The sequence below is a fragment of the Pogona vitticeps genome, chromosome 15 (assembly GCF_051106095.1).
Source record: "Pogona vitticeps strain Pit_001003342236 chromosome 15, PviZW2.1, whole genome shotgun sequence".
Classification (NCBI taxonomy): domain Eukaryota; kingdom Metazoa; phylum Chordata; class Lepidosauria; order Squamata; family Agamidae; genus Pogona; species Pogona vitticeps.
In genome coordinates, this window is record NC_135797.1 from 7,422,598 (window position 1) to 7,449,000 (window position 26,403).

General features: G+C 45.5%; 1 protein-coding gene and 1 long non-coding RNA gene across 2 annotated transcripts in view; one reads left to right on the forward strand and one right to left on the reverse strand.

Moving 5' to 3' along the window:
- Positions 1-6,489, forward strand: part of CADM3 (cell adhesion molecule 3) — a 115,116-nt gene extending 108,627 nt beyond the window's left edge. Inside the window, exons 8-9 of the mRNA XM_072984247.2 lie at positions 1,434-1,559; positions 5,046-6,489. Of these exons, the coding sequence (XP_072840348.1) occupies positions 1,434-1,559; positions 5,046-5,164 (245 nt within the window). The 3' untranslated portion in view covers positions 5,165-6,489. The remainder of the gene's footprint in view (positions 1-1,433; positions 1,560-5,045) is intronic.
- An 8,080-nt stretch (positions 6,490-14,569) lies between these two features.
- The window catches only part of LOC144584837 (uncharacterized), a 109,837-nt gene continuing 98,003 nt past the window's right edge, over positions 14,570-26,403 (reverse strand). The window contains exon 2 of the long non-coding RNA XR_013539314.1: positions 14,570-14,742. This is a non-coding gene — a long non-coding RNA (uncharacterized LOC144584837). The remainder of the gene's footprint in view (positions 14,743-26,403) is intronic.

Consider the following 26,403-nt stretch of genomic DNA (forward strand, 5'->3'; position numbering starts at 1 on the left):
AATAAAACTAGGGATTTATTAACTAGTGGCAATTTGTAATTTATTGCACTGCACTTACACTAAGGTAATTAATGAATAGGATTCTGGTCGTTATCTATTAAAGAATAATTCATTAATAGCTATGGTTACCATAACAACTGGGGAAATGTTCACGGGGATGTGTGAAGAAGTACATAAAGAAGAGGTAGATTGGAATTTGAAAGTCTATCTAATTTTAAATTTCAAAGGAAAATGCATTTTTCACTGATCAAACCATGTTTATTTTCATTTGCCCCCCCTCAAAGCCCATTGCCTGGCAGTCATGTGCCCCTCCAGAATGCTCTGGAATGTAGATTTCTGAGACAGGATGGCTTCCGCTCTTATCACATTCTCTTGAATGCGAACGGTAAAGCCGGAATATAAATACAAGGAGTCACATGGGTTTAAAGCCATTTGTAGTAGAATCCTGTAACAGCTAACTCAAAAGCTATTTACACAAAGCAAATTGAACTGACCGGTTAACTGATTACATTTTTTTTTTTGTAGCTCTAATTAGAAGGACCAGAATCTTACCAGTCATCTCAAACAGAGCAATCCGATCAAATCCATAAGATTTATGTAAGGATTGACTCGCCATATAACTTCTGATTCCATGCTTCTTGTCTTGTTGGACCTGGCCTTGGAAATTTTTTACCTATATCAGAAGCTCCCAACCTTGGGCCCCCAGATGTTCTTGGACTACAACTCCCAGAAATCCTGGCCAGCACAGCGAGTGGCAAAGGCTTCTGGGAGTTTTAGTCCAGGAACATCTGGCCTGCATGGTTACAACCTCCCAGGGCCAGCTCTGCTTACATCCTGGTGTCTCATCTGGACGAAAACAACTGTATAGACTCAGTCAACTAACTGTTGAGAGAAAAAAGCTGGAGCTAGGGAAATGTGTACAGTGCTTGAAAAGAATTACACGATTCCCTCCTCGCCCACGGTTCTTTCACACTTCCTCCCAAAAGGTCAGCGTCTCAATCCTCTTGTGTTCCACCACCCACAACACAACTCCTGTGTGCCTTGATTTTTTGCTCCCTTTAAAATGCTCCCCCCCCATTTTTCCTTAGTCTGCTATGTGGTGACAGATAGAGCTGCCTCTGTTGAATTTCTGCTTGCTCAGCAGTGGTCTTGCTGGATGTCGAGTTCGAATTAGACCCCTCCCCCTGTTCCTCAGCTTCTGTCAAAAGTACAGGGCTCCGACAACAGCCAGCAGGGAGAATAGTTCAGCCGTCCACGTGGGTTGTTATTTTTCTTCTTTTCTCTTCATTTTTTGTCTGGTTCTCTCTCTCTCTCTCTCTTCATTGTTTGTCCAGTTCTGTCATGTTGGCTTTTTTGGCCTAAAGATAAACTAAGGAATCTGAACTGAAATGTTTGCCCACAAGACCCCTTTCCTCCTCTTTCTCTCTCAACAGATGCTAGTCCGGTACCGCATGCTGGGGGCGCCTACCACGCCATCATCGGGGGAGTGGTGGCTCTCATCGTCTTCCTCCTCCTCATCCTGCTCATCATCCTGGGACACTACCTGATCAGGCACAAAGGTAGGTCCCCTCCCGATATCCCCAGAGGTTCATCTACTGTAGCTTGTTTATTTTTCAGTGGGTGGCTCCACCCATTCTCTCTCACTGGACCGTCTCCACTTAGTCCAATGGTTTCCAAACTGGAGTCCGAGCACAATCCCCCCCCCCAAAATAACCAAATCATAAACCAGTTTGTTTTTTTGGGGGGGTTAATGAAAGCTCATTGTTCATTGTTTGTGGGTAGCTGTGAACCATGAACCATCATGAACCATCTCTAGTTGACACAGTCCAGGAAAGTGCACATGCACCACGCAGAGAGGGCATTTGCTGAGCACCAGCGAGTGAAAGTAAATGAAAAGTACAGCACTAAAGCACAGAAACAACTCAGCGCTATAGACCTTCAGGACACAAGTCCCAATAAACCTTGGGAGCAAGTGATAAAAAAAGGAAGGTTCAGGCACAAATACTGCATCTGGAAAAGCCCCAACATAGCGGAGAACCATTTCCCATTGATGAAGAATCAAGGGGCGCCAGTTACCCGGTGCCAGTCCCTGTCAAAACCCATGGCAGAAAGAAAGGAAGGAAGGGAGGGAGGGAGGGAGGGAGGGAGGGAGGAAGAAGGAAAGAAAGGAAGGAAGGAAGGAAGGAAGAAAAAAGATAGAAAGAAAGAAAGGAAGGAAGGAAGGAAGGGAGGGAGGGAGGGAAGGAGGGAGAGAGGAAGGAAGGAAGAAGGAAAGAAAGGAAGGAAGGAAGGAAGAAAAAAGATAGAAAGGAAGGAAGGAAGGAAGGAAGGAAGGGAAGGAGGGAGGAAGGAAGGAAGAAGGAAAGGAAGGAAGGAAGGAAGGAAGGAAGGAAGGAAGGAAGGAAGGAAGGAAGGAAGGAAGGAAGGAAGGAAGGAAGGAAGGAAGGAGGGAGGGAGGGAGGGAGGGAGGGAGGGGGAAGGAAGGAAGGAGGGAGAGAGGGAGGGAGGGAGGGAAGGAAGGAAGGAAGGAAGGAAGGAAGAAGGAAAGGAAGGAAGGAAGGAAGGAAGGAAGGAAGGAAGGAAGGAAGGAAGGAAGGAAGGAAGGAAGGAAGGAAGGAAGGAAGGAAGGAAGAAAAAAGATAGAAAGAAAGGAAGGAAGGAAGGAAGGAAGGAAGGAAGGAAGGAAGGAAGGAAGGAAGGAAGGAAGGAAGGAAGGAAGGAAGGAAGGAAGGAAGGAAGAAGGAAAGAAAGAAGGAAAGAAAGAAAAGGAAGGAAGGAAGGAAGGAAGAAAAAAGATAGGAAGGAAGGAAGGAAGGAAGGAAGGAAGGAAGGAAGGAAGGAAGGAAAGGAAGGAAGGAAGGAAGGAAGGAAGGAAGGAAGGAAGGAAGGAAGGAAGGAAGGAAGGAAGGAAGGAAGGAAGGAAGGAAGGAAGGAAGGAAAGGAAGGAAGGAAAGAAAGAAAAGGAAGGAAGGAAGGAAGAAAAAAGATAGGAAGGAAGGAAGGAAGGAAGGAAGGAAGGAAGGAAGGAAGGAAGGAAGGAAGGAAGGAAGGAAGGAAGGAAGGAAGGAAGGAAGGAAGGAAGGAAGGAAGGAAGGAAAAGCCCCAACTTAGCGGAGAACCATTTCCCATTGATGAAGAATTTTAAAGCACTGAATGTGTGTGGGGAGGAAATGAGACCATCTAGCTATCAAGGTTGGAGGCATTAACTTTTTAAAGTCTGGCTTTGAATCCCTGCATTCTCTGCCATGTGACAGGCTCTTCATCATAAACCCAGATGTGGCAGGTTCGTGCAGCCAAATGCTTCCATGTAGTTGCAGATGGAGGAAAATGTAACTCTGCTTCTTCTTCTTCTTTAAATAGAAGTGTTTGGAAAGCTTCCGATTTCTTCATAACTCTAAAGACTAGAACTTGCGGTGTTTTTTCTTTTGTTTTGTTTTAATGAATGTAGAAAAGTGGGAAATGGTCAAACCCATGTCTATCCGGATTTGAACGTCTCAAGTTTGTAGGTATGCATCAGAGGCGCTCTGCCAGTTAGCTGCTGTGATGAGCGTCCCTTTTTGTTTCCTGTTCGGAATAAAATTATTGTTCTGTCTGCAAAGAAGCCAAACAAAAAGGGGCGCTCGGTGAGCTTTGCACTGGAATGAGACCATTCTGAATTTTCAAAAGGAGTTGGCTTGTATTTTCAAAAGGGAGACTCAACGTCTATTGGGGTTTAGGGGCGAAGGGGTTCTCGTCTCTTTCCCGGCAAGCCCAAGCATTCTTTGGAGGAAAACGTAACCCCCAGTAAACCTGATCTCGGAGTCCCGAGGTCTGTCCTTCATTGGACAACTTAAAACAATGTGTAGACCACCTTGCTTGAAGGTCAAGTTTGTTCCCCTGTCTGATCTTGGTTGATTAGTTGATTTTTTTTGGCAGTGGGTGGGTACGATGATGTCTGACAAACACAGATCTTGAAAACATGCCAGAAACTTTCATGCCAGAACCTCCTTCGTTGTCAGAATTAACTATAGAAACGTCTCCACCAACTAAGAACAGTCATGCATCTGGGATTTCCCCTAATCATCGTCGTTGTCATCATGCGCTGTCAAGTTAATTCTGATTTAAGGTGACCCTTTTTCAGCGTTTTCCAAATAGAGAATACCCAGAAGCAATTTAACCTTCTCTACATCCTGGGGTGTCCTGGGGCTGTGCAGTTTGCCCAAGGCCACCCAGGCTGGCTCTTCTCCCGGGAGGAAGAGCGGCCAATCGAAGACCACACCTCTGGCTCCACAGCCAGAGACATAAACCACTAAGCTATCCAGCCATCTATCCACTGAACTTTACAGTGGGGTCTCTACTTAAGAACGTCTCTACTTAAGAACAATCCAACTTAAGAACAGCTCCATTTGCTAAATTTTGCTTCTACTTGAGAACAGAAATCCAAGATAAGAACAGGAAAAAAAACCTTTCCTGCTCTTTTTTTAACCTTAGGTCATCTTAGGTTAAAAAAAATATCTCCCCCTAGTGGTAGAGTACGTATTAACCAGCTTTGCATTAGTTCCTATGGGAACTAATGCTTCAATGTACGAACGCACCTCTACATAACTAAAAAACAGCCAGAACGGATTAATTGGTTTTCAGTCCATTCCTATGGGAAATTTTGCTTGAACTTAAGAACGTTTCAACTTAAGAACACCATTCCAAAATGGATTAAGTTCATAAGTAGAGGTTCCACTGTAGTTTCTATGGATGGAAAAGAGCAGATACGGATTAAATGGTTTTCAATGCGTTCTTATGGGAAATGCAGATTCAACATAAGAACTTTTCAACTTGAGAACCACCTTCCAATATGGATTAAGTTCTTAAGTAGAGACCCCACTGTACTAGGGTTTCCCTTATTAAGGGAAAAAATATAGAATTTTAGCCTTTTGGTTTTTTGTTTTCATACTTAATCATTGTGGACGTTTTTCGTATTGATAGTGAAGCATTATAGAAGTGTTCCCTATGAAAACCAAAGCACCCCCACCCCACTTTGTGACACCCTTCCTCTTTCTTCATCCACCCAGGGACCTACCTGACCCACGAGGCCAAGGGTTCGGACGACGCCCCGGATGCGGACACGGCCATCATCAACGCGGAGGGAGGTCAACCAGGCGGGGATGACAAGAAGGAGTATTTCATCTAAGTGGGGAGGGTGGGGCATGGCGGCAGGGCAGCAGGGGGGAGGAGGAGGAGGAGGAGGAGGACGTGGCGGATCAGAACCCAACCTCAACCGGACGGCAACGGAAAACCCACCCACCCACCCTCTCTGTCTATGGAATTTCTCTCGCGCCCAGGAAGGAAATGGACGGACAGACAAGAGGGACGATGGTGTGGGAACCACGATGGGTGATGGACAGAGGAGGAGAAAAAAAAAGAGAGACAGAGAGAAAAGATTGGCTTGGCTCACAACGCTTCTTTGAACTTGTATAAAACATTGTTACTAAACAGAAAACGAAACACGACACCTGAACATTTGAGAACCCCTCAAACAAACCCCCTGTTCCTGCTTGCTTGTTACCTACATATCTGCGGCTGCCGTATTCGCACTAAACACACAGAGCTGGAGAGTGAGTGATACTGATAATAACTTCCTTCCTTCCTTTCGGCTCATTTCTGAGGCTGTGTTTTTTTTCCCCCCCTTTCCTTTTTCCTTTTTTTAAATGGCGTGCTCTGTTTTTTTGGACTCTTCCTTTTTCTTTTGGAAATCTCTGTTCTCGTTGCCTTCTGTTTCGAATGTCTTGGTGCAGTGGGGAGGGGGAGGGGGGGCTTTGTGGGGGTGGGTGGTTTGGTTGGTGTACCTCGGCTTTCCTTTGGACTTGTCACGATTTTTGGGTTTCCTAAACCTCGAGGATAAAATCAGCAGATGGGAAAGCGATATCCAGAAAGGATATTTTTCAGTCTGGGGGAAAAAAAAAGAAGTAGAAAAGAGAAAAACCTTTAATTTCCTCTTTCCGAGACCGGAGAACAGAGGTGAATTCATGAGATCTTCTGGAGGAAACCGTAAGATCTTTTGATCTGCCCCGGGGCCGAGGAAGACATGATGGCTTTCGGGGAGGTCAAAATGGGGGAGCGGAGGCTCGTACTAAGATTTGGGAGATCAGCTAAGCAAGGTTTCCTCTTTAACCGAAAAAGGGGGGATCCTGACCGAGTCTTCCTTTCCTCTGCCTCTCGTGTTCTTGGGCTCTCCTTGGCGTCTGTGATTAGGAGGATTCGATGCCCAATTAATCGGAAAGCGTTTGAACGGCGTGGGGAAGGAGGAGAGAAAGGTCATGCTGGTTTTATCCTTCGATGTGGTTCTGTTTCTCCAGTTGAGTCTATTTGTTTGAGAGAAGAATGTTGTTGTGTGGTAAGTGTGCCAAGGGGCGCCAGCTACCCCGGTGCCAGTCCCTGTCAAAACCCATGGCAAAAAGAAAGAAAGAAAGAAAGAAAGAAAGAAAGAAAGAAAGAAAGAAAGAAAGAAAGAAAGAATATGCCGTTTGTTGCCAACCTGGGTGTTCCTTGAGCTTCCAAGAAAATAGTCCACCTATGTGCTTCAGGGGCCATTCCAAAGGAGTCCCTGATGCCCTGGATCTCTTTCTTTCTCTCTCTCAATTTGGATCCACAGTTTCTCAGTGCAAAACGGGGGTATCTGCCCTCCTGCGTCTTCCTTGGTCGAGCGAGGCCTCCTAAGGGCGCGTATGTGCCAGTTGAAGGAAGAACCACGTCCTGCCAGTGGATGGGCTAAACGTGTGGGGCCCGTGAGTTGGCTCTTTGACTGAATGGGGTCCACAACTAAAAAACAACAACAACAAAGCCCTATAGTTTCAAGGCTGTATAAACTTTAAATGGCCCAGTTATCATTTGTTTTAAAAGTCCCTTTGGGTTATTATTTATTTGCTTGCTTACTTATATTTATTTAAAGGGCTCTCATAATATGAGGCCCAGCACCAAGTGTCCTCTGGATACTGTTGGACTACAGCTCCCATCAGCCCCAGCTGGCGTAGCCAATGGACTGGGTATGTGGAAGGCCATGTTTTGCCCAAGCATGGCTTAAAGTGTACTTTGCTACTTCGGTAGTCCTGGAGATGTAAAATTTTCTATTTTTTTCCAGGGGGGATAAAAAACCATATTTCCCCCTGTTTATTTCCAGAAAAAATGTTTTTTTTTTGGAAATGTCACATCTCTAAGTAGGCCGCAAGCATGGAGCACCAATGAGGACAGAACTCGGTCCGTGTTGAATGATGGCTACCATTTATTTGCCCTGGCTGTTAAATTGAGCAGATGGCTACCATTTATTTTCCCTGGATCTCAGTGAGCAATTGGAAGTTGGGGGAGAGGGAATCTTGCCCCACAGGTATGCTTGAAATACAGTATCTGCTTGTTTCTGCTTATCCATACCCCAGTCCACGAACTTCATGATGTGATTCCAAAAGGGGGTAAATCGGTGGCTGATCGGATTTTAGATTGTTGTGTTATTCTCCACGGCTGTGGCCAACATTTCGTACAAAGCGGCTAGCCCTTTGTGACTCCAGACCCGTGTGCCACAAGGGTGAACAACCAGGGGTTCAGCGACTACACTTTCCCTCCGCCCTGGCGAGCATCGCCATTGGTGGTGGGTGATGGGTGTTGTAGTCCAGCAGCAGCTGGAAGGTCCAGCACACCCCAAGGTATACCTCTGTAGTCTTTAGAAGGAGGGATTTTGCGGGTGGTTCTTCCCCTTTGCCTTTTGTCACAAATGCCTTGTTAAGAAAAACTAGTTCGATGGCACTCGTATGATTTTTGCATCTTTTCTGAGAACTTCACCAATGGCCAGAAAGTGCGAAGATGTTGAAACAAAGCAGAAGCAGATTTTCAGAGGGCTGTGTGTGTTTCCATTGCAAATAGTGGGCCTTTCGGGTTTTAAGGCACTTACTGAATAGGCAATGCGGAACCGGGGGTGAAAGTCCAATATTGCCTTCATTTTGTGCATTTACGTTTGTGTGTGTGTGTGTGTGTGTGTGTGTGTGTGTGTGTGTGTCGTAGTGGCACAGAAGGTTGGCATATTAGACCTCAAACACACAGCCAAATGTGAAAGCACGGGCTGCACCAGAGTGTCTTGAAGGTATCATACATCCAGGTTTCTCCTGATTTGTGAATGTAGTTCAGTTGGCCAAAGGTGCTTCTGATCCTTTCTTTGTAGGGAGAGTCCTCTACCCCACACATACAACGATTCCAGAAAATGGGTTTGATCTTGCATAGGCAGTGGTGTGCGGGCAGATTTTGGAGAGGACAGCTCATCTGTGCCAAGTTATAGCCAGAACTTTAGAGGCATTGCCAAAGGGGGGATCCTGACTGAATCTTCCTTTCCTCTGCCTCTCGTGTTCTTGGATTCTCCTTGGCGTCTGTGATTAGGAGGATTTGATGCCCAATTAATTGGAAAGCGTTTGAATGGCGTGGGGAAGGAGGAGAGAAAGGTCGTGCTGATTTTATCCTTCACCCTCCTTTACAAAATAGACTCAGGACCTTGGAGAGCAAATTTAATGGTTTAGAGCAGGGGTCTCCAAACTACGGCCCACGGGCCACATCCGGCCCACCTTGCTTTTTTATCCGGCCTGGGCATAGGAAAAGAAGGGAAGGGGGACCCAAGTGAACCCCACCCCACTGTCTTTGCAAAGACAGCAGGGGTGGGGGATTGCCTGGGTCGCCTTCTCTCCTTCAGCCCTCAAAAATATGTAAAATATATGATGTGGCCCTCCTACTGAAAAGTTTTGACACTCCTGGTTTAGAAGGATCGCCGGACCAGACAAATTGCCTTTACGCCATCAAGGACACTGATTTTCATGGGAAGGAGTTGGGTGTGGATGTGAAAAAAGCAAAGTTGATCCACAGGCCCCTCTGCCCTTGTAGGGTGGGTCTAATCCTCTTTTTGAGCCATCTAAACCGAGGAGAGTGTATGTGCAGGTGTGGCCCTCCAGTTGTAAATGGACTATAACTCCCATCACTCCTTTTAATTGGCAATAGTGAATGGGGCAGGTTAACCTCTGAAGGGCCACCTGTTTCCCAGACCTGATCTAAGCTAACAGGCTCCTGTAGATTTCCTACCAGTAAACTTTACTGTGTGAGTAGATTATGTACTTGGTGGAGGGTATAAAGAAATATTCCCTTCTTAAAAAGAAAACAACGCCTTTCTAGCAGCCTTTTCTTCATTGTGTCCAGCATGCAAACACCAAAGCAGGTGGCATTGGTCTGTCCAGTTCCTTCTGATGGCCTACATGTTACCACAGTGCCCCAGAACCACCGTACTTAGAGACAGTGAACGCTGGACACGAAGAACAAATGAGATTAACACCCTCTTGCATGGTTATGCCATGGAATTTGCTTCCAGACGGTCCAGTGATGGCCACCAAACTTCACTTGAAGGGAAGAGTTAGACAAATTGTGGAGGTTAAAGCTAATGAAGACTATAAGTCATAATGGCAGTGTATGACCTTCCATACTCAGGGGCAGGATATCTACAGTGGGGTCTTGACTTGAGAACTTAATCCGTATTGGAAGGCGGTTCTCAAGTCAAAAAGTCTGTAAGTCAAGTCTCCATTGACCTACAGTGCATTGAAAACCGATTAATCCCGTAACAGGCCATTTTTGTTCCATTTTGGTTTTTTTCTGGTCTGTAAGTCAATTCTCAGGCTGCAAATCAAACCTAAATTTTGCGGCCAGAGAAGTCTGTAAATCAAAAAGTCTGTAAGTCAAGCCGTCTGTAAGTCAAGGGTCCACTGTACCAGCTTTTGGGGGGCATGAGTGAGGAGGTATTATGGTGCTCATGTTCTGATGATGGGCTCCCCTTTGTCATCCAGCAGAACTAGGAAGGGATGGTCCAAGCAGGTAGCATCTCAATCTGATCAGCTGATCAAGAGACCAAACTTCCATCTTGGCCTCCACTCAGTTTGCAGTCTGGCCTGAAAAATCCCAGAGAGTCAATGTAAAAAAGAAGAGCCATTTCATGGTCTATGACTTTGAGTTCTCTATCTTTAAGAAAGAGAGAGAACTGTACAATAGTGAAGTTGGAAGGGGCCTATGAGGCCATCAAGTCCAGCCCCCCTGCGTGATGCAGGGATACAAATCAAAGGAGATCTGCCAGGTGGTTGTCTAAGTTCCTCTTCAGTGCCTCCAGGGTTGGAGCGCCATACCACCTCTCAAGGAAATTGGTTCCATTGCCGTACTGCTCTAACAGTCGGGAAGTTTTTCCTGATATCCAACCAAAACCTGGTTCCCTGCAGCTTGAGCCCGTTGTTGCATGTCTTGCACCCTGAAAACAGATCCTGCCCCTCCTCTGTAGGACGACCTTTCAATTATTTGAAAAGAGGGAGAGGGACTCAGCCTGGAAAACCCTTTAAAGAGGGGTTGGTTTCAGATCAGGGGCCCTTTCTGGATAAAATAGGACACAAGGCATGGCAGCAAGCATTCATTGTATTTGGTGGGACGGGTGGCGTACGGCGGATGGTGGAAGCAAATGGGGTGATGGGAACCCAAGTAGGTATTCAGACATAACCCTTGCACCCACACACAAGCAGGTCGGCAAGCACACACACGTGTGCACACGAAAGCAGGCAAGAGTTTGCTCTGATGCTGCCTTGCCCCCTCCTGTTCATTCATTTCACAATTCAACCGAGGAACTGAAAACAGGTATGCTCACAAATTAGAAATCTACCCAGTTGCCGCTTGGTTTCAAAGCTGGGGCCTTGGAGTGAGTCATGCACCTTTATCCTCTCTCTCAATCTCTCTCCCCCTCCATTCTTCTCCCTTTTTTTGGCTACACATTCAGGCTGCGAGTGCAGCAGGAGGAAGAGAATACCGGCATGACTCCAGCTGAGAAAAGTCGGCCACTCCTATGTCTCAGAGGCATTGAACCCATTCAGGTTTTTAGCCTGAATGCTGTTCAAAATGGGTTCAGCACCTTGGAGAACGCCTTCAGTGTTCAGGGCACGTTGATCACCTCCATTGCATGGAAGCCACCCACCTTCACCCGGCCCTGATCCTCTCTCCACCTTGGGAAATGAGTCAGGCAGGAGTGAATTGGTGGTGGTGATGGGGGGGGGGGATGGCGCTGCTGGGACCATTCTCTATTTTAATTACAATTGGCTTGAGGTGGGTCAGGATCAGTACCTGTGAGTTCCCCTGGCTTTGGGACCATACAAATAAAATTGACCATTAGGAATTGACCGAGCCAGGAGTGAATTAAGAGAGAAAGGCTTAAAAAGAATTGCTCTCTTTCTTTTGCTGTCTCACTCTCTCTCTTGCTCAGTCTCGCTCGCTCGCTGTTTGTGAGAAAGAGGGAGATGCAGATCTTATGCCTGGCTAATTAGAATGGTATCTGCTGCTCAGCGAGGTTAACCGTATTTTAAAAACCCTTCTTGTCACTTCCAGCCTGAAACAATCACCTGCCTTTTCAAGCTTTCTCGGCCAGCTCCCAACAAAACCTTTGGTGTTGCTTTTTTAAAAAGGCGCATACACACAAAGCAGTGTGGCTGAATGCATCTTGTGGCTGAATGCCGTGAGCGGAGAGCCGTTCCCCTCCATTGCATTTTCCAGGGAAAGCGGTGACTTGGTTTCCCCCTCCTCTCGCTTCCCTCCCCCTTCCCACCTTAAGGGATGACTAAGCCTCTACAGGTTCTGCATTCATATCAACAAAACTTCTTCATCCTGAGAACTTCATAGCCACCCACGTATTAAACAGGAGTGTAAGGAGCGGGTACCGTTGCTGAAAACACTTCTTGCCTTACAAGCTAGGAGGGGCTCTCGAGATGCGTTAGTCACGGGTGGCAAATGGCATTTGCTGAAACCCACAAAGCTACTCTGCACCCAATGGGGTGTGGTGGGTAGAGGGACTGAGCAGGACTCAAGAGACCTGGATTCGAATCCCTGTTTGGCCATGGGAACTCACAGGTGGAAGCTGGATAAAACCACTCCTTGAATATCTCACTGAGCTTGAAAGCCTTACGAGTTCCAACTTGGTGGCGCATAACATACCACAGTGCGCATGGCCCTAGTCCATATGAGTTAAAGTTAGTTAAACGTTTGCTAAAACAAACCAGTTCGGAAAATAGGGATCAAAGGCAAAAATAATACAGAAAACCAAAATGGCCAGATTTCCTAGCAATGCAAAGTTTCAGGGGGTCAAGAATGGGAGGGGGGTAGATAATTTTTTTTTGTTTTAACTTGATGCATTTTTTTAAAATTAAGCTCTGTATCCTACCCTGAAAACCTGGCCTATAGAGTGGGCTGTAAGTGTTTTAATTTGAATAAAATGAATTAATTATAAAGAGGAACAGATTCTCTAAAGTACAAGAAATGAGCCTGTGCTTCCTGGGTCTTGGCTATTGCCCTCCCCGAAGAATTAGTTCGGCACTGTTCTGGCTTTGATGCTCCCTCCCCCTTTTTTATTTTTTATTTTTAGTTTTTTTAAGCTTTAACTGTACTCATATGGATTAGGGCCACAGTTCCTACAGATGCGTTAAGCAAACTGTTTATGCGAAAGGGAAGCCTTCTCAATCTTAATATCTCCTTTCCAAGTATTAGATTCCAGTTTGCTCATTGGCCCGGCAATGACATGGAGGGCTTTCAGTGAAAAAATTTGCAGACGGCCGCTTCATATATATTTTTAATGTCGATTATTTCTCACTGGTTCTCTTTAGGCCCCGGCGATGCAGCTTCCCTTGCGTGCACATGTATAAAAAGCACAATATGCCCTGGAAGAGAATGGCTAAGTTGTGAGGGGGGGGTCCCCCAATGACTCAGACTCGATTCATGACCCACCCACCATCGGGGAGGAGAGGGGACAGGCACAGTGGAGAAATGCTTTTAAAAAATCTCTGTACGGAAGTATTCGCTAGCCAAAAGTAAGGGTGTAAGGGGCATGGCTCAGCAATGACTTAAATCGGAGTAGCCATCCTCAGTTTCATTCGACAGGACTATGGCAAGCCAGTCGTTTGGCCACAAAGGAAAGGGGGTGTCAGAGAGAGAGAGAGAAAGGAAGGAAGGAAGGCTTTTGCCCCGCCCACATGGAGCTCTGGCCCCTCCCATCGGTTCCTTTAGGACCTCCCACCACCAGAATGCAGCCCCTGTAGGGTTAAGTCAGCCTTGACGCAATAAGGTCCATGACAAAGATTCATCCCTCAGCTAAACTGCCATTGTAGCTGGATTTTCATTTATTCCATGCGATTATTCCATTTAAAAACCAATCCTTCCTTCGCGCAGCTCCGCGCCGGGTGTGCAAATATCCCTTCTGGCCTCCTTGTGAGAAAATGGCCCTCCACGAAAAAATTAGACCCTATTAAATGTCTAATCTGTGCCAGGAAAGAAGGCGTACGCCAATATTGTCCCTGTTTTGACATATCGTTCAAAGGCAGCGGAAACATCGTTCCTAAGAGACAAGCCGTTAAATTGCAAAACCTACAAAGATTTATTGACCGTTTTATTTGTCGAGCACGGATAGCTTCGGCTTCGTGGCGTTTCCTGGCTGGTTGTCCTATAACTTTTATAAAATATATATATTACCAGTTTGGGATATACAAGATGCGTTTTATGAGGGCTGAAACTCATTTAACCCAAGAATCTCCCTGCCAGACATCCTTAATTTCGTGCCAAATTTTAATCACAAGATCTAGAAGATTTCCCCAAGGACTTTCTATCAGGATTGAAATCTAGAGACCTTTTAAATACCAATTGGCTTTCTCTCTCTCTCCCTCCCTCCCTCAGTTCCCAGGTCATTCTCTTAAAGCCCAAGATTCCATCATTTGTATGATATTTCTTGACATATTTTTTTAAAAAAACTATATGGGTGGAGCTATTCAGATTTTGAGACAGGGCCATCCCGTTGAAGCTAAGAGTTTTTATCCACAAAAAGTCATTTTTCAGAGCATGAGGACTGGACTTGGCTCTATATGCCATGCATTTATTTATTTATTTTTACTGTCCAGTTCCTGATTTCTGTCCCATGTTTTGTTCTTTCCAGGAATCTCTGCCACACTCTCCACATTTTACCTATCCGAAGTGACAGGATATTTTGCCTGGTTTTGGCGGCAAAGGGTAGCAAGTGTGTTTTGTCATTTTGACCCTAAATGATGACGAGCTTTCCTAAATCCCAACAACCCTGAAAGGCCAACTAGCCAGCAATCCTGGATTTCTGAGGTCAACTCAATCATGCTCAACATTTAAATGCTGGCATCCATGGCTGAAATGTCACATTTGGAATCTGGGCAACGAAGCAATAAATGCTGAACAGCTGCAAGGATTTCAGGCCGGCTGAATGCACTCTGCTCTGACAGGACCAAAAAAATATCCCTAAAATTTGTCTTTCTTGGGCTTGTCCTAAACGTAGACTCCTGGCCCAGGTTAGGACATATGATCCTAACAATACAGTGGGGTCTCTACTTAAGAACTTAATCCGTATTGGAAGGTGGTTCTCAAGTTGAAAAGTTCTTATGTTGAATCTGCATTTCCCATAGGAATGCATTGAAAACCATTTAATCCGTATCTGCTCTTTTCCGTCCATAGAAACTACAGTGGAACCTCTACTTAAGAACTTAATCCGTTTTGGAATGGTGTTCTTAAGTTGAAACGTTCTTAAGTTGAAGCAAAATTTCCCATAGGAATGGACTGAAAACCAATTAATCCGTTCTGGCTGTTTTTTTGTTATGTAGAGGTGCGTTCGTACATTGAAGCATTAGTTCCCATAGGAACTAATGCAAAGCTGGTTAATACGTACTCTACAACTAGGGGGAGAATTTTTTTTAACCTAAGATGACCTAAGGTTAAAAAAAGAGCAGGAAAGGTTTTTTTTCCTGTTCTTATCTTGGATTTCTGTTCTCAAGTAGAAGCAAAATTTAGCAAATGGAGCTGTTCTTAAGTTGGATTGTTCTTAAGTAGGGACGTTCTTAAGTAGAGACCCCACTGTACAGGGTGCCACCCTGATCTTCTCCAGAACATCATGGGGTCCACACCAAAAGCTTGGCAAAGAGCTGTGTGGCAACTCGACTTCTTTCTTGTTAGGTTGAAACGTTTCACTGCTCACCCAAGTAGCTTCTTCAGTCTGAGGAGAGCTGGTATGAGACCCCTGATCTGTCCTCCACATTGGTTTCACTTCTTCCTGGTCCAACGTGGAGGATAGATCAGGGGTCTCCTACCAACTCTCCTCAGACTGAAGAAGCTACGTGGAGGGGTAGTGAAAGGTTTCAGCCGTTAGGTTGGAAGAACTCCAGTTGCCAGGACTCAGCTTCCAGATAACCTCACCTGGATGACCGAGAATCTTCACAGATATGTCAGATTGGCTGTTTTGCTTTTTAATGAGAAGACTAAGCTTATGAGGTGGTGTGGGACAGATTATGGGAAAGGCGAGGATGTGCATGAGAATAATCCACCTTGTCATGACATTTTGCTCCCCCCCCAACTAACCATATGTGTTTCAAGTACAGTGGACCCTCGACTTACGGAATTAATCCATATTGGAACAGTGGCTGCAGGTCGAAAAGTCTGTAGGTCGAGGCTCCATTGAGCTACAATGCATTGAAAACCGATTAATCCTGTAACCAGCCGTTTTTGTTCCATTTTGGGGTGTGTTTTTTTGGTCTGTAGGTCGATTCTCCAGCTGCAAGTCGAACCTAAATTTTGCGGCCAAAGAAGTCTGTAACTCGAAAAGTCTGTAAGTCGAGCCGTCTGTAAGTTGAGGGTCCAACTGTATGGTATGGCGTGCATGATGACCAGTTCAAGCAAGTCCTAGGCCCTTTTGTGACTTAATCAGAGACACATGAGCCCATCATACTTTTCAAATCTCATAGCCCTAGGCTTGAATCTTACTCACATTTTTGCACCAAAGTCCCGGGATCTCCCAGCCCCACCGTTCTGTGAGTTCTTGGCCAAAAAATCCAACTTTGTCCTCTACATATCTCTGTGCCAGGACTTAACGCCTCTGAAATCACTGACCTACAAACCACAGTGGAGTTTTATTTATTAATTCTTTAAGAGCGTGTTAAATAAAGCATGATACTCCAAATATCATGCTTCAAAATGCAACGCACACAAACAAACCAACAACAAAAGGTCAGAAAAGGCCCTTTAAAAAGTGTTAATGAAGCAGAAAAATCTTCTGGATTTATGAAAGCACCACTTTAGACATGGGCTATTTGTATTCGTATCCCTGGGAATATGACTACGAATAGCAGCATCAGAGGTACCACCCCGAGGCCCATTCCCTCCCTCCAGGACTGGCTGGTCCATTCACCGTTCACAGCATGGCGCTTGGCTCCATTGTTGTTGTTGTTGTTGTGCCAATCACAGAAGGAACCCTACCGGCTCTTCCTCGCCTCCTCTCATAGCCAACCACTGCAACGAGGAGGCAGGGAGTCTCCCCGCTCAGCTGATGAGTGGTTCCAGTTCCCTCCATGCTGTGAACAGTGATACCCCAGGGATACCGATACGAATTGCCCATGTCTACGTAGGACTCCGGAGTGATACGGGCACTTCAGAAAAGGTTTCTCCGGAATTTTAGCTGATCTCTCAATAGTATGTAAGGAAGAAAATTGCCTTGTTTGCTAAGTGAATAGAAGCAGGACCTGTTTTGATAGAAACGGTCCATTTCCTAGTCCTTGAGTATTTTCAAGCTGCAGGTGAACTTTTCTGAAGACCATTGGAGAAAATTGAATACCACTTCTCGGTTTGAAAAAAAAATCTTGAGTGGCTTATGACATCAGAAAAAGAGAAGAGGGAGAACCAGCTGCTGAAAAATAATAGGAGAATATTACGGATGAAAACAAAATAATTATTTTATTTTATTTATATATTGACTTTCTCCCAGAGTTGGGTCCTAGGTGGCTTACGATGCAGTTAAAAGAAAATTGGAAATTGGAATGCAATAAAATGACAAACAGGATTGAATTCTTTATAGTGTTAAAATAACATTACAGCAGTTAAAGAACTCTCAATTGAAACTGGCACATTGGCTACCGTCTGGGGCAATGAATGTGTGATTTTACTTTTTTTAAAAAAGGTCTTTCCCTTTTGATGGAAAGATGGCAGGGAGCCTGCAAGCTTAGCCCCCCCCCCCCCTTGGCAAAAGCATTTCAGAGCTTGGCATAATTCACTGAAAACAATGCATCAAAAACCAAAAGTAACTGATAATGTTAATGGAAATAGTTTGGGGGAAATTCAGGTATCCTCCCAAAAACAAACAAATAATCATTTGTTCAAAAACCTAAAAAAAAAGAATCTGGGCTTTTGTAAAAAAGTTTTTTTAATTATTTATTTTTATATATAAAGCTCAGATGTCAAGTCTCTTTTTATCGTTCCTTCCCTGCCTGCAGCCATAAGCAGCCACTTAGACTTCATTGCAGGTCGCCTACCCTTACTCTGTAATTTTGGATTAGTGGATTAGTCTATGTTCAAGCCCAGACATTCCCAAATCCTGGCCTGGATTGCAAAGATGGATCCATCTCAAAGATTTAAAATAGAAATATCACACAGGGAAATGTTGTCTGGGGAAAAGAATGCAAGAATTTTACAGAAATGCAAGATTCCTCAAGGGCACTGAAATCGGCTCTCCGAATTACATACCCTGACGGGCTAATTGCTTGAACCGGACAAGGATTTTTCTTTGAGTTGGGTTTGGTTGGGTTTCTTTGTCTTGTTTTATTCACTATTTAAGACATGGCAGATCAGAAGCAGAACCTGTCCCTTACGGAGAAGTAATCTTGGATTTTGGAGGGATGATGCTCCTCCTGAGCCTTCTCATGACGCACCCCCTCTTCCCAACCGGGTCATCCTAAAATTCAAGCTGCTCTGTGAATCTGTGTCTATCAAAGTGTGTCCACACTGATTTTTTTTTTAAAAGGTGGAAAATGCTCCAGGTTTGGGATGGGCTGATATACATTTTTCCCCCCGTGGACCACATGATGTAAAAGGAAATGTGAATGTGCTTGGAGTCGTATCACCACCATCTGTAGTTTTAACCCTCCACTGCTGGGGCTTCTAATTTTTTTGCATCAGTTCCATTCACATTGGTTCAGATGATGTAATCTCTTGAACTAGTGCAGGAAACAATCCCTCACTCTCCGCCTCTAGGCCTCTTCCCCCCCACCCACTTAAAAAAACAACAACTTGGTGTGCTGGGGCACGTAGACAGAGACAAAAAGAATTTGCCACTCTGCCCTTGTTTACAACTTATTAGTAACTCTTTGGTAGCTACATGAAAGCTATGTTAACAAGCCAATTGACTTGGTTTCTCTGGATTAGGGGTATGGCGAGGAAGGAAGAGAGGATGTTGTCCTTAGTTCAGCTGATTCATCAACACCACTTCTTGGGTGCCTCGTCGTTGCTTTGAAAGTGTGAAATCCCAACATTTGATGCCTCTGATGGCATTACCCTTGGGATCTTGGAAGGGCATTGTCATAAAGGTGTTCCTTTAAACCAACCTAGTGTACAGTCAGTCCCCCAACCCATTCCGCGCAGTGGCAGCTTTCACTTCCACGTCCAAATCTCTGAGCCCCACCAAGCATGGATGCCATTGCATGTGCAGGAACGCCCGATGTTGGCATGCGTCTGCTTCCAATTCACCCTGTGATAACTGCTTCTCAGGGCTGCCAGATATGGGTGTGTTTTTTTAAAAAGTTGCACTTCGTACTCTAACAAGTGCAAATCAAGAGTGGCGAGAACACTTGTACCAAACATTTGCAAGTTGTAAAACAAACGAAAAGTGTGTGTGTGTGTGTGGGGGGGATATCTGTTAGAGGTCACTTGCTAACCCTTGCTTTAGAAGCTGGTGCCAGGCCAGCTGTCGCTGTGCTTGTTTGTATAAGAGCCAGCCCTGCCATCATGCTAAGTGGGAGAATCACCCTAAATAGTGGATTTATGTTTTCATGAAAGAGGCAACAGCCAATTGCTTGTGATGTATTTGGTGCCTGTTGTATTTTTGGAAGCCTGTTGAATTTTTAGAAGTAAAGGGGCAAGGATTTGTAAGATCTTCCACCTCATGAGAATCATTTGTCCACCCTCGAGAGAGCGGGAGGCCCATTTGGTGCATCGCTTTGGGCTATCAAATGTCTCAGGTTGGTCCCGCGAGCGAGCGGAGGCCAATCGCCTTGGCTCTGAGAATCAGAGGTGTTCGTTGGTGCTTCGTTTCCATTTTTTAAAGTCAGGATGTGCCGGGGTTGCAACGGGCAACTTGTGCTGCCCGTAGGGTTGTGACAGAGATGGAGCTTTTCCAATTTTCTGGACTACAAATACCATAATTCTTTGTTCTGGGAATCCTACCTACTTTACAGGCACTTTCTAAACACCTGAATGTGATGCACCGGGGAGAAAGGTTTTGAGGCTCAGCTAGGCCAAGCTGGGTCCAAACCCCAATGCTAGCTGGGAACTTCCTTTCTGGACAGGAAGCTTGAGGAGAGCTCGGCCTAGCCAAGGCCCGGGCCCTTCTAATTTAGGCCTTTGTCCCAGGCGAGCCACATTTAGATGTCTGCAAGGGTTCTGTCTGTCAAGTAGAATTCCCAGCATTGAGAATTCTGGAATTTGTGTCATCCAGTAAATCCCAAAATTCCATTATCAGTTGTGGGAGGCTGGTTGGCTAGACGGACTGTGGCTGATGGGACTTGCTGTCCAATGACATCTGGGAGACTTCGCCTTCTCCAACAATGTGCTGGAGGCTGTGTTTGGACCGGGTTTCTTTTGACCCAAAGGGAGGTATCCATTTTCTCCCCATCATCCTCCCTTGTCTCATTGCATTGTGGATTCTCTCAGTGGGTAAGAGTCTCCAGGCAGGGCTGGAATTTCAAAGTTTTGGACACCAGACTAGGGCTGGCTGAGAGGAACGGAGCCCGTGACACTCCCAGCAGAGCGAGGCTTCTGTTTGCATGGAAAACACAACATTTCCACATAAAAGTAGATGGCACCCCCGGTGCCACAGCAGGGAGAAAGAAAACGCTGAGATTGCAAGAACAAAGCTGAAGGTTCCTGCTCTTGATTTTGGGTCCCCCCCCCCATCTGTACGATCAGGCCTGTTTGCAACGGTTTGCTTTAAAGCCAGTTGTAAGAATGTTGTTTTTCTCTGTGGCATTTCCTGCTTTAAAGGGTGGAGAGAAAAAGCTTTGGAGAACGGGAGGGGGCTGACAGCAGTTCATAATCACCTGCAAGGATCCAACATTTTTTTTAAATGGCAAGAATTCAACATTTTTAAAAAATATGAATCAATCATCTCATGATTGTGAAGGCAACGGAAAGGGTTGTTACTTACACAATTATTTATTTTTTGTCCCTCGGTTGTCTTTTACTGAGATGCTTATGGAAGACCTCAGGGTCAGGGGAGGCTGATGGACTAGACAGTTTGGGGCTGATAGGATTTGCAGTCCTATTAACAGCTGGAGGATGAGACAATTATAGTGATCAGCTCCAAAGAGTGTAAGCATGTAAGGACCACCATGCAAGATTAGACAGAGCTTAGGAAAGCTAATTCCTTCCTTCCTTCTTAACTGTTTTTGAACCACACATCTCAGGATCCAATATCCCAAAAAGTAGCTTTGTAGGGGGGAAAAAGAGAGCAACAAGACAGTTCCGTAGAATTCATGGAAGTGGTGCAAAAATGTGTGTAATGAACTTTACTATTCTTCTTGAGGGCATAAAATCCTCGTGAGAATTCTCCACCACCTATCCTGAACATAACCCAACAGAGACTCTGACGGTGGTGGTGGGCACTCCGGGTTTTCACCAGAACTTTCCTGGTGCTGTCCATGGTGCTGAAATTCTCAAATAAAGTTCAGCACCTTGGAAAGTGCTTTGAAGTTCCAGCTGAAACCTCTTTCACCACTTCTGGGCTTCGGAGCCACCAGACTTCACGGACGGGATTCTGCCTTTTTTTTTCCTCCACAGAAATTTAACCCATCATTTCAAGTGTCTTTCCAAGATGTTCAAATTAATTGTGGCAGTTCCCTTCTTTAAAATCCTATGATATTCGTAAGTGCTCTCTCAGTCAGATTGATTTCGGTCCTGGAGCCTCTCGTGATTGAAAACTTCTTCTTTCACTCATCTACGCATGGCCTGGCCCCCTCGCAGGATCATCTGTTATTCAGCGGTTGATATCTCAAGTTAAATGACAAGTGATCACTTCTAATTTGTTACGATCATTTCTAATTTGTTACTATCAGCATCCCACCCACCCCCTTTGGGCAAGGCAATGAGGTGAAAATGAGAATGTCACCCCCCCCCTTCTATTCACCTTAAGACTTTTGTCAGCAGGACCTAAGACCAACCTTCAAACAGAAGAGGTCGGTGATTCTGATATTGAATTTGCTGTGAGAACTTTACAGGTCCTGTCCTGGGTGTCACACTCTATTCCTTTAAACCAGCGGTCCCCAACCTTAGGCCTCCAGATGTTCTTGGACTTCAACTCCCAGAAATCCTGCCCAGCAGATGTGGTGGTGAAGGCTTCTGGGAGTTGTAGTTCAAGAACATCTGGAGGCCCAAGGTTGGGGACCACTGCTCTAAACGACTTTGGCATCTCTGCATAGCTCCTTTAATGTTCTGACAAAAACCCGGAGTGCACCTGTGAAATTAGTCCCATCAGCCTCCACAGGCTCCCTCTGCTGCCTCCACTCAGTCTTTAGGGCCCCTTATAATGAAGTCAACCCATTTGTTTTCCAGGTGAAAAAAGGGTAAAGGGGTACCCTTGGGTGGGTGTGCCTCTGTGTGTCCAATGACAACACACACACACACACACAACACACTGAAATCTCATCTTCTCAAACTCACAGCCTTCATTCTGGATTCTGTTTTTCATTTTATACAAGGAGGAGCCCCAACTTAACAGTGGATTGTACACTTCCTAAAACTGTGGTTGCAAACCTCAGGGCCTCACTGTTGTCGAACTGTAACTCCCATCATCTATGACCTTTGGCCAAGCTGGATGGGTTTTCGGGGGGGGGAGGTTAAAAGTCCAGCAACTTTGGAGAACCCAAGTTTGGAAACCACTGCTCTCTGTTTGTAGTTGAAAAGATCAATATCAGCACTGTCATTTTTTCCCCCAGGAAAAATAGGATGCCTTCAACAAACATTCCAATTGTTTATTTGTAAATCCTAACTATATCTTTTTCAGAAAAACTCAGAAGCAGGATGTTTGGCTTTTTGGGGGGCGGGGTTGGTGGGGATGGCGAACGGAACTGGTTCCTATCCGCCATCTTATCCTTTACCACTGGCAGCTGGCGCCCCCTACTGGAATAGGCTTTATGATGCTTCTTGGTCGCAGTGGGTCTCTCCCAGTATTTACACGAAAGCCATATTTGTACTGACGTCTCAATTAAAAACAAAACAAAACAAAAAAGCAAACATACACATAACACACGGAAAATATGGGTTGGCAGTGGGGATAAGAGAAAGGAAAAGGCGGCCCTGGGTTGTTCGTGCTGTGTTCTTGTATGTACATAAACTTTCAGGGGGGCGGGAGGGGGGGTTCGGGGAGAACAAAAAAAATTACAACAGAACGTCAATGTTACTTTATAACCTTTCTAAATATCCTGTGCTAATCTCAGAAGATAAAATATAAATATATCTGGATTATACATGTTACCTTACTGGCTTCTTTCTGCTTTTCCGGCCTCGAGGGGCAGAGTGACGGGCCGGCGCCATTTTGAAAGGACATCCAGAGCGCAAGGGTGTGTGTGTGTGTGTCTTACCACAAGGTAAGAGGAGACCTGGTTTTGGTACATTGTCGATGAGGAAGGCAGCACCCAAGTGGATTGACAAAGGCTTTGGCAAACCCTGGCTTGAACAGTTCTCCGAGAAACTGAGCAGCCACTGAAAATTTCAAAGGTTCTCCTAAAATCAATTCCTCAGTGCCTGACATGAGAAAAAACAAATATTTGTTACACAGTAAGATCCCTGTATCCACAGGATCGGTATCCACCTGCTGATTCAATTATTCGCAATCTGAAAATATTACAAATATTCAAAGGGAAATTCTAGAAATATATATTTCTAAAGATGAAGTTACCAGAGCTAGCTACTAGAGGGAGCGAGAGACCATGCTATGTATAGCATTTGCTACTAAAATACTGTGAGCGATAATCCGAATTTTTCAGTATCTGCCTTGGAACCGATTCCCCCAGAGATACCAGGGTCCTCCTGCCTGTACGTCCCACTTTCCTTCCAGTGAGCTCAACGTGGCTGCCCTCGTTGTCACATTACTTTTACAACAACCCTGTGAGGCAGGCCAGGTAAACAGAAAATGACTGGCTTAAAGTCACCTTGTAATTTTTATGGATCAGAAGCCAGGTTGCCCAAGCTTCTACTCAACTAACACATGCGGCTCTCCATCAAGGTCAAACCTGTGTGCAGCCATCTTCCTCAATGAGGTGCCCTGCATTACGTTTTGGACTACAACTTCCACACAGCGTGCCCATAGTCAGTAATGCTGTGGCCCAAAATTTCTGGAGGACATCTCATTGGGCTGCGCTCCGACTCGCACCTCCGGAATCTGAAACATAGGCTGCTCTTTGATGTCACTTATTTAAAGCTCTTCCAAATGATGATGTCAACAATCAGATGTGTGTCGAACTATCAAGGGATGATGTTGCACAAGCTCCATGCGAGGTGAACCATGGATGCTCAGGGACTCCTCTGTTTTCCCCTATTCATCTCAGAGAGGCTTCCATGGAAAACCTTCTAGGACAGGCCTTTCCAAGCTTGGGTGACCCAGATGTTCTTGGACTACAACTCCCAGAAATCCTGGCCAGCACAGCTAGTAGTGAAGGCTTTTGGGAGCTGAAGTCCAGGAATCAAGGTCGGGGACCCCTAGGAGATGATGATCCAAATGAGCCTTGGAAAGGTGCAAGTCTTCTTGACTCAGGCACATCAGCATCCTGGCTCACCCTGTCAAAGTGGCAACTTCACACTTTGGAGTTGCATCTTCTAAGAAGCTGACTCTCATCTCACTGGTGCCTTCTTGGGGAGGTATGTGGGGGTGAAAAGCAAAACATATAATATATCTAATTTGCAACACAAGAACAAAACCAATTTATACCTGCAACTTGCTCAGTGTGCAGCTGTGCATCTATGTTCTACGTCGTACAACACAATTCATCTTTTTCATTTTTCATCTTTGTGGTACACTGCGTTTTGCGTTCATTGTGTGTGTACTATATGGTATCACTTTGTTTCCCAGATAACTCTCCCCTCCCTAAGTGATGGTGTTGTACTGAGTGCCAGAAGGACAGTGTTCTCCTGCCTCTCACAATATTCAGGTCATGATATTTCAAATTGTGTTCCTCCTTTTATGCATTGAGTTTGCTTATATCCCAGTAAAGGGATTCAAATAATGCAAAATATTTTAAAAGACAAATGCATTTAAAATACAATTCGTGGCAATATCAGAAAACAATGGAACAGAGGATGTATTTGTACCTTAACAGAAGAAAACTTTTAAAAACAGTTTTGAAAAGCGCGCTGCTTATATACCGCCCCATAGTGCTTCAAGCACTCTCTGGGCGGTTTATAAGTTAATTATGCAGGCTACACATTGCCCCCCCCCCCAGCAAGCTGGGTACTCATTTTAAAGGCACATGGAAAATAGTTAAAAAAAGAGAATGCAACACTAAAACCCCTCCTTTGGCAGATAGCCCATTACCCAAAGTCTGTCTGAACCTAAATGGAAGGACAACAAGGAGGGCTTCATTTGAAAAGGAATTTCATTTCTAATCAAATTATTGGAGAAGGCAAATTTGAAGGTTAGAATCTGAATGCACAGTTACAAGATGGGGGATACCTGGCTCAGTGATGCTACAAGTAAGAAAGGTCCCAGAATTGTTGTAGATCACAGGGTCAATATGAGCCAACAGTGTGATGTGGCTGCAAAAATTGCCAATCCTATTTTAGACTCCATTAACAGAAGTACTATTTCCAAATCCCATGAGATATTAGTTCCCCTCTATTCAGCACTGGTTAGGTCTCACCTTGAGAACTGCGTCCCGTTCTGGACACTGTGCTTTAAGAAGGATGCCAACCAACTGGAGCAAGTTCAGAGAAGGGCAAGAAGGATGATCAAGGGACTGGAAACCAAGCCCTAGGAGGAAAAACGGAAAGAACTCTGCATGTTTAGCTTTGGGAGAAGAAGACGGAGGGGAGATAGGGGAGCACTTTTCAAATACTTGAAATATTGTCATACAGAGGAGGGTCAGGATCTCTTCTCGATCATTCCAGAGTGCAGGACAGCTAAAATGGCCTCAAACAACAGGAAGCCAGATTTAGGCTTTCTATCAGGAAAAGCTGTTAGAGCAGTACGACAATGGGACCAATTACCTGGAGGGGTAGTGAGCTCTCCAAGGCTGGAGACATTCAAGAGGCAGTTAAGACAGCCATCGGTGAGATCTGCTTTGATCTGCACTCCTGCCTTGAGCAGGGGGGGATTGGACTCCATGGCCTTACAGGTCCCTTCCCACTCAGTTGTTCTGTGATTCTAAGGGAACCATTAGATGTTTGTGTTCATCAGGTTGCCATCCTCCTGGGATCGCCTTCTTATACCTTCTTATGGACCTGGCACTCACCATTGCACAAGGTAAGAGTCCACTGATGAACTGGCAGGGCATCAACTGCATGGGCATAGTGCCCCACATGTTGCCCCTGGCCCCTCCTGTTTCAGAGGATTGGGCGCCAGGGGAACTGGAGAACGGCTGCCCATCACAGCAGGCCCTATTGAGTTAGGGAAAGGTGTTCTTGGGTTGGTATCTCTGGAGTCTTGGGGACAGTGAACGGGCGCCAGGTCTAATTTCAATGGAGCTGTCTGAGGTCCTGCAGCATTCGGCCGTTCTGAGAGATCCTTGGCGGGTTGGACTGAAACCAGGAACAGTAGCTGCATATAGCTTTCTGCCATCATCTGGGGAAGGAAGCATTGCTTTGTGATAAACATAGGTTCAATCCTCAGTTGCAGAGAGGATGATGGGTCCAGTAATAGGGAAAGCCAACCTTTACTGGAGACTCTGGAGAGTTACTCCCAGTCAGAGCAACATTCGGAATAAACAAACATACTGTGTTTGCTGGCGTATAAGACTACTTTTTTGCCCTGAAAAACATGCCTCCAAGTGGGGGGGTGTCGTCTTACACTCCGGGTGAACTTCAGTTGGGATAGACATAGCTGCCCATAGTGGCCTTCCGATGCTCCCCCGGTGCCCATAGTAGCCTCCCGATGATTGCCCACCTCATTCTACATACCGTCCAGTATCGCGCGGTATCCAGCACGGCCGTGGCGAGCATCAGCAGCGAGAGACGGGTGTCAGCCTTTTCGACGTGACTGGCCCGTTCTGCTCGGTGGGAAGCAGCGGCGCTCCGCCCCGCCCCTTGTCTACGCAGAGCTCACACATGCGCACTTGTGCAGTAGTGCCAGTCACAGGGAGATGC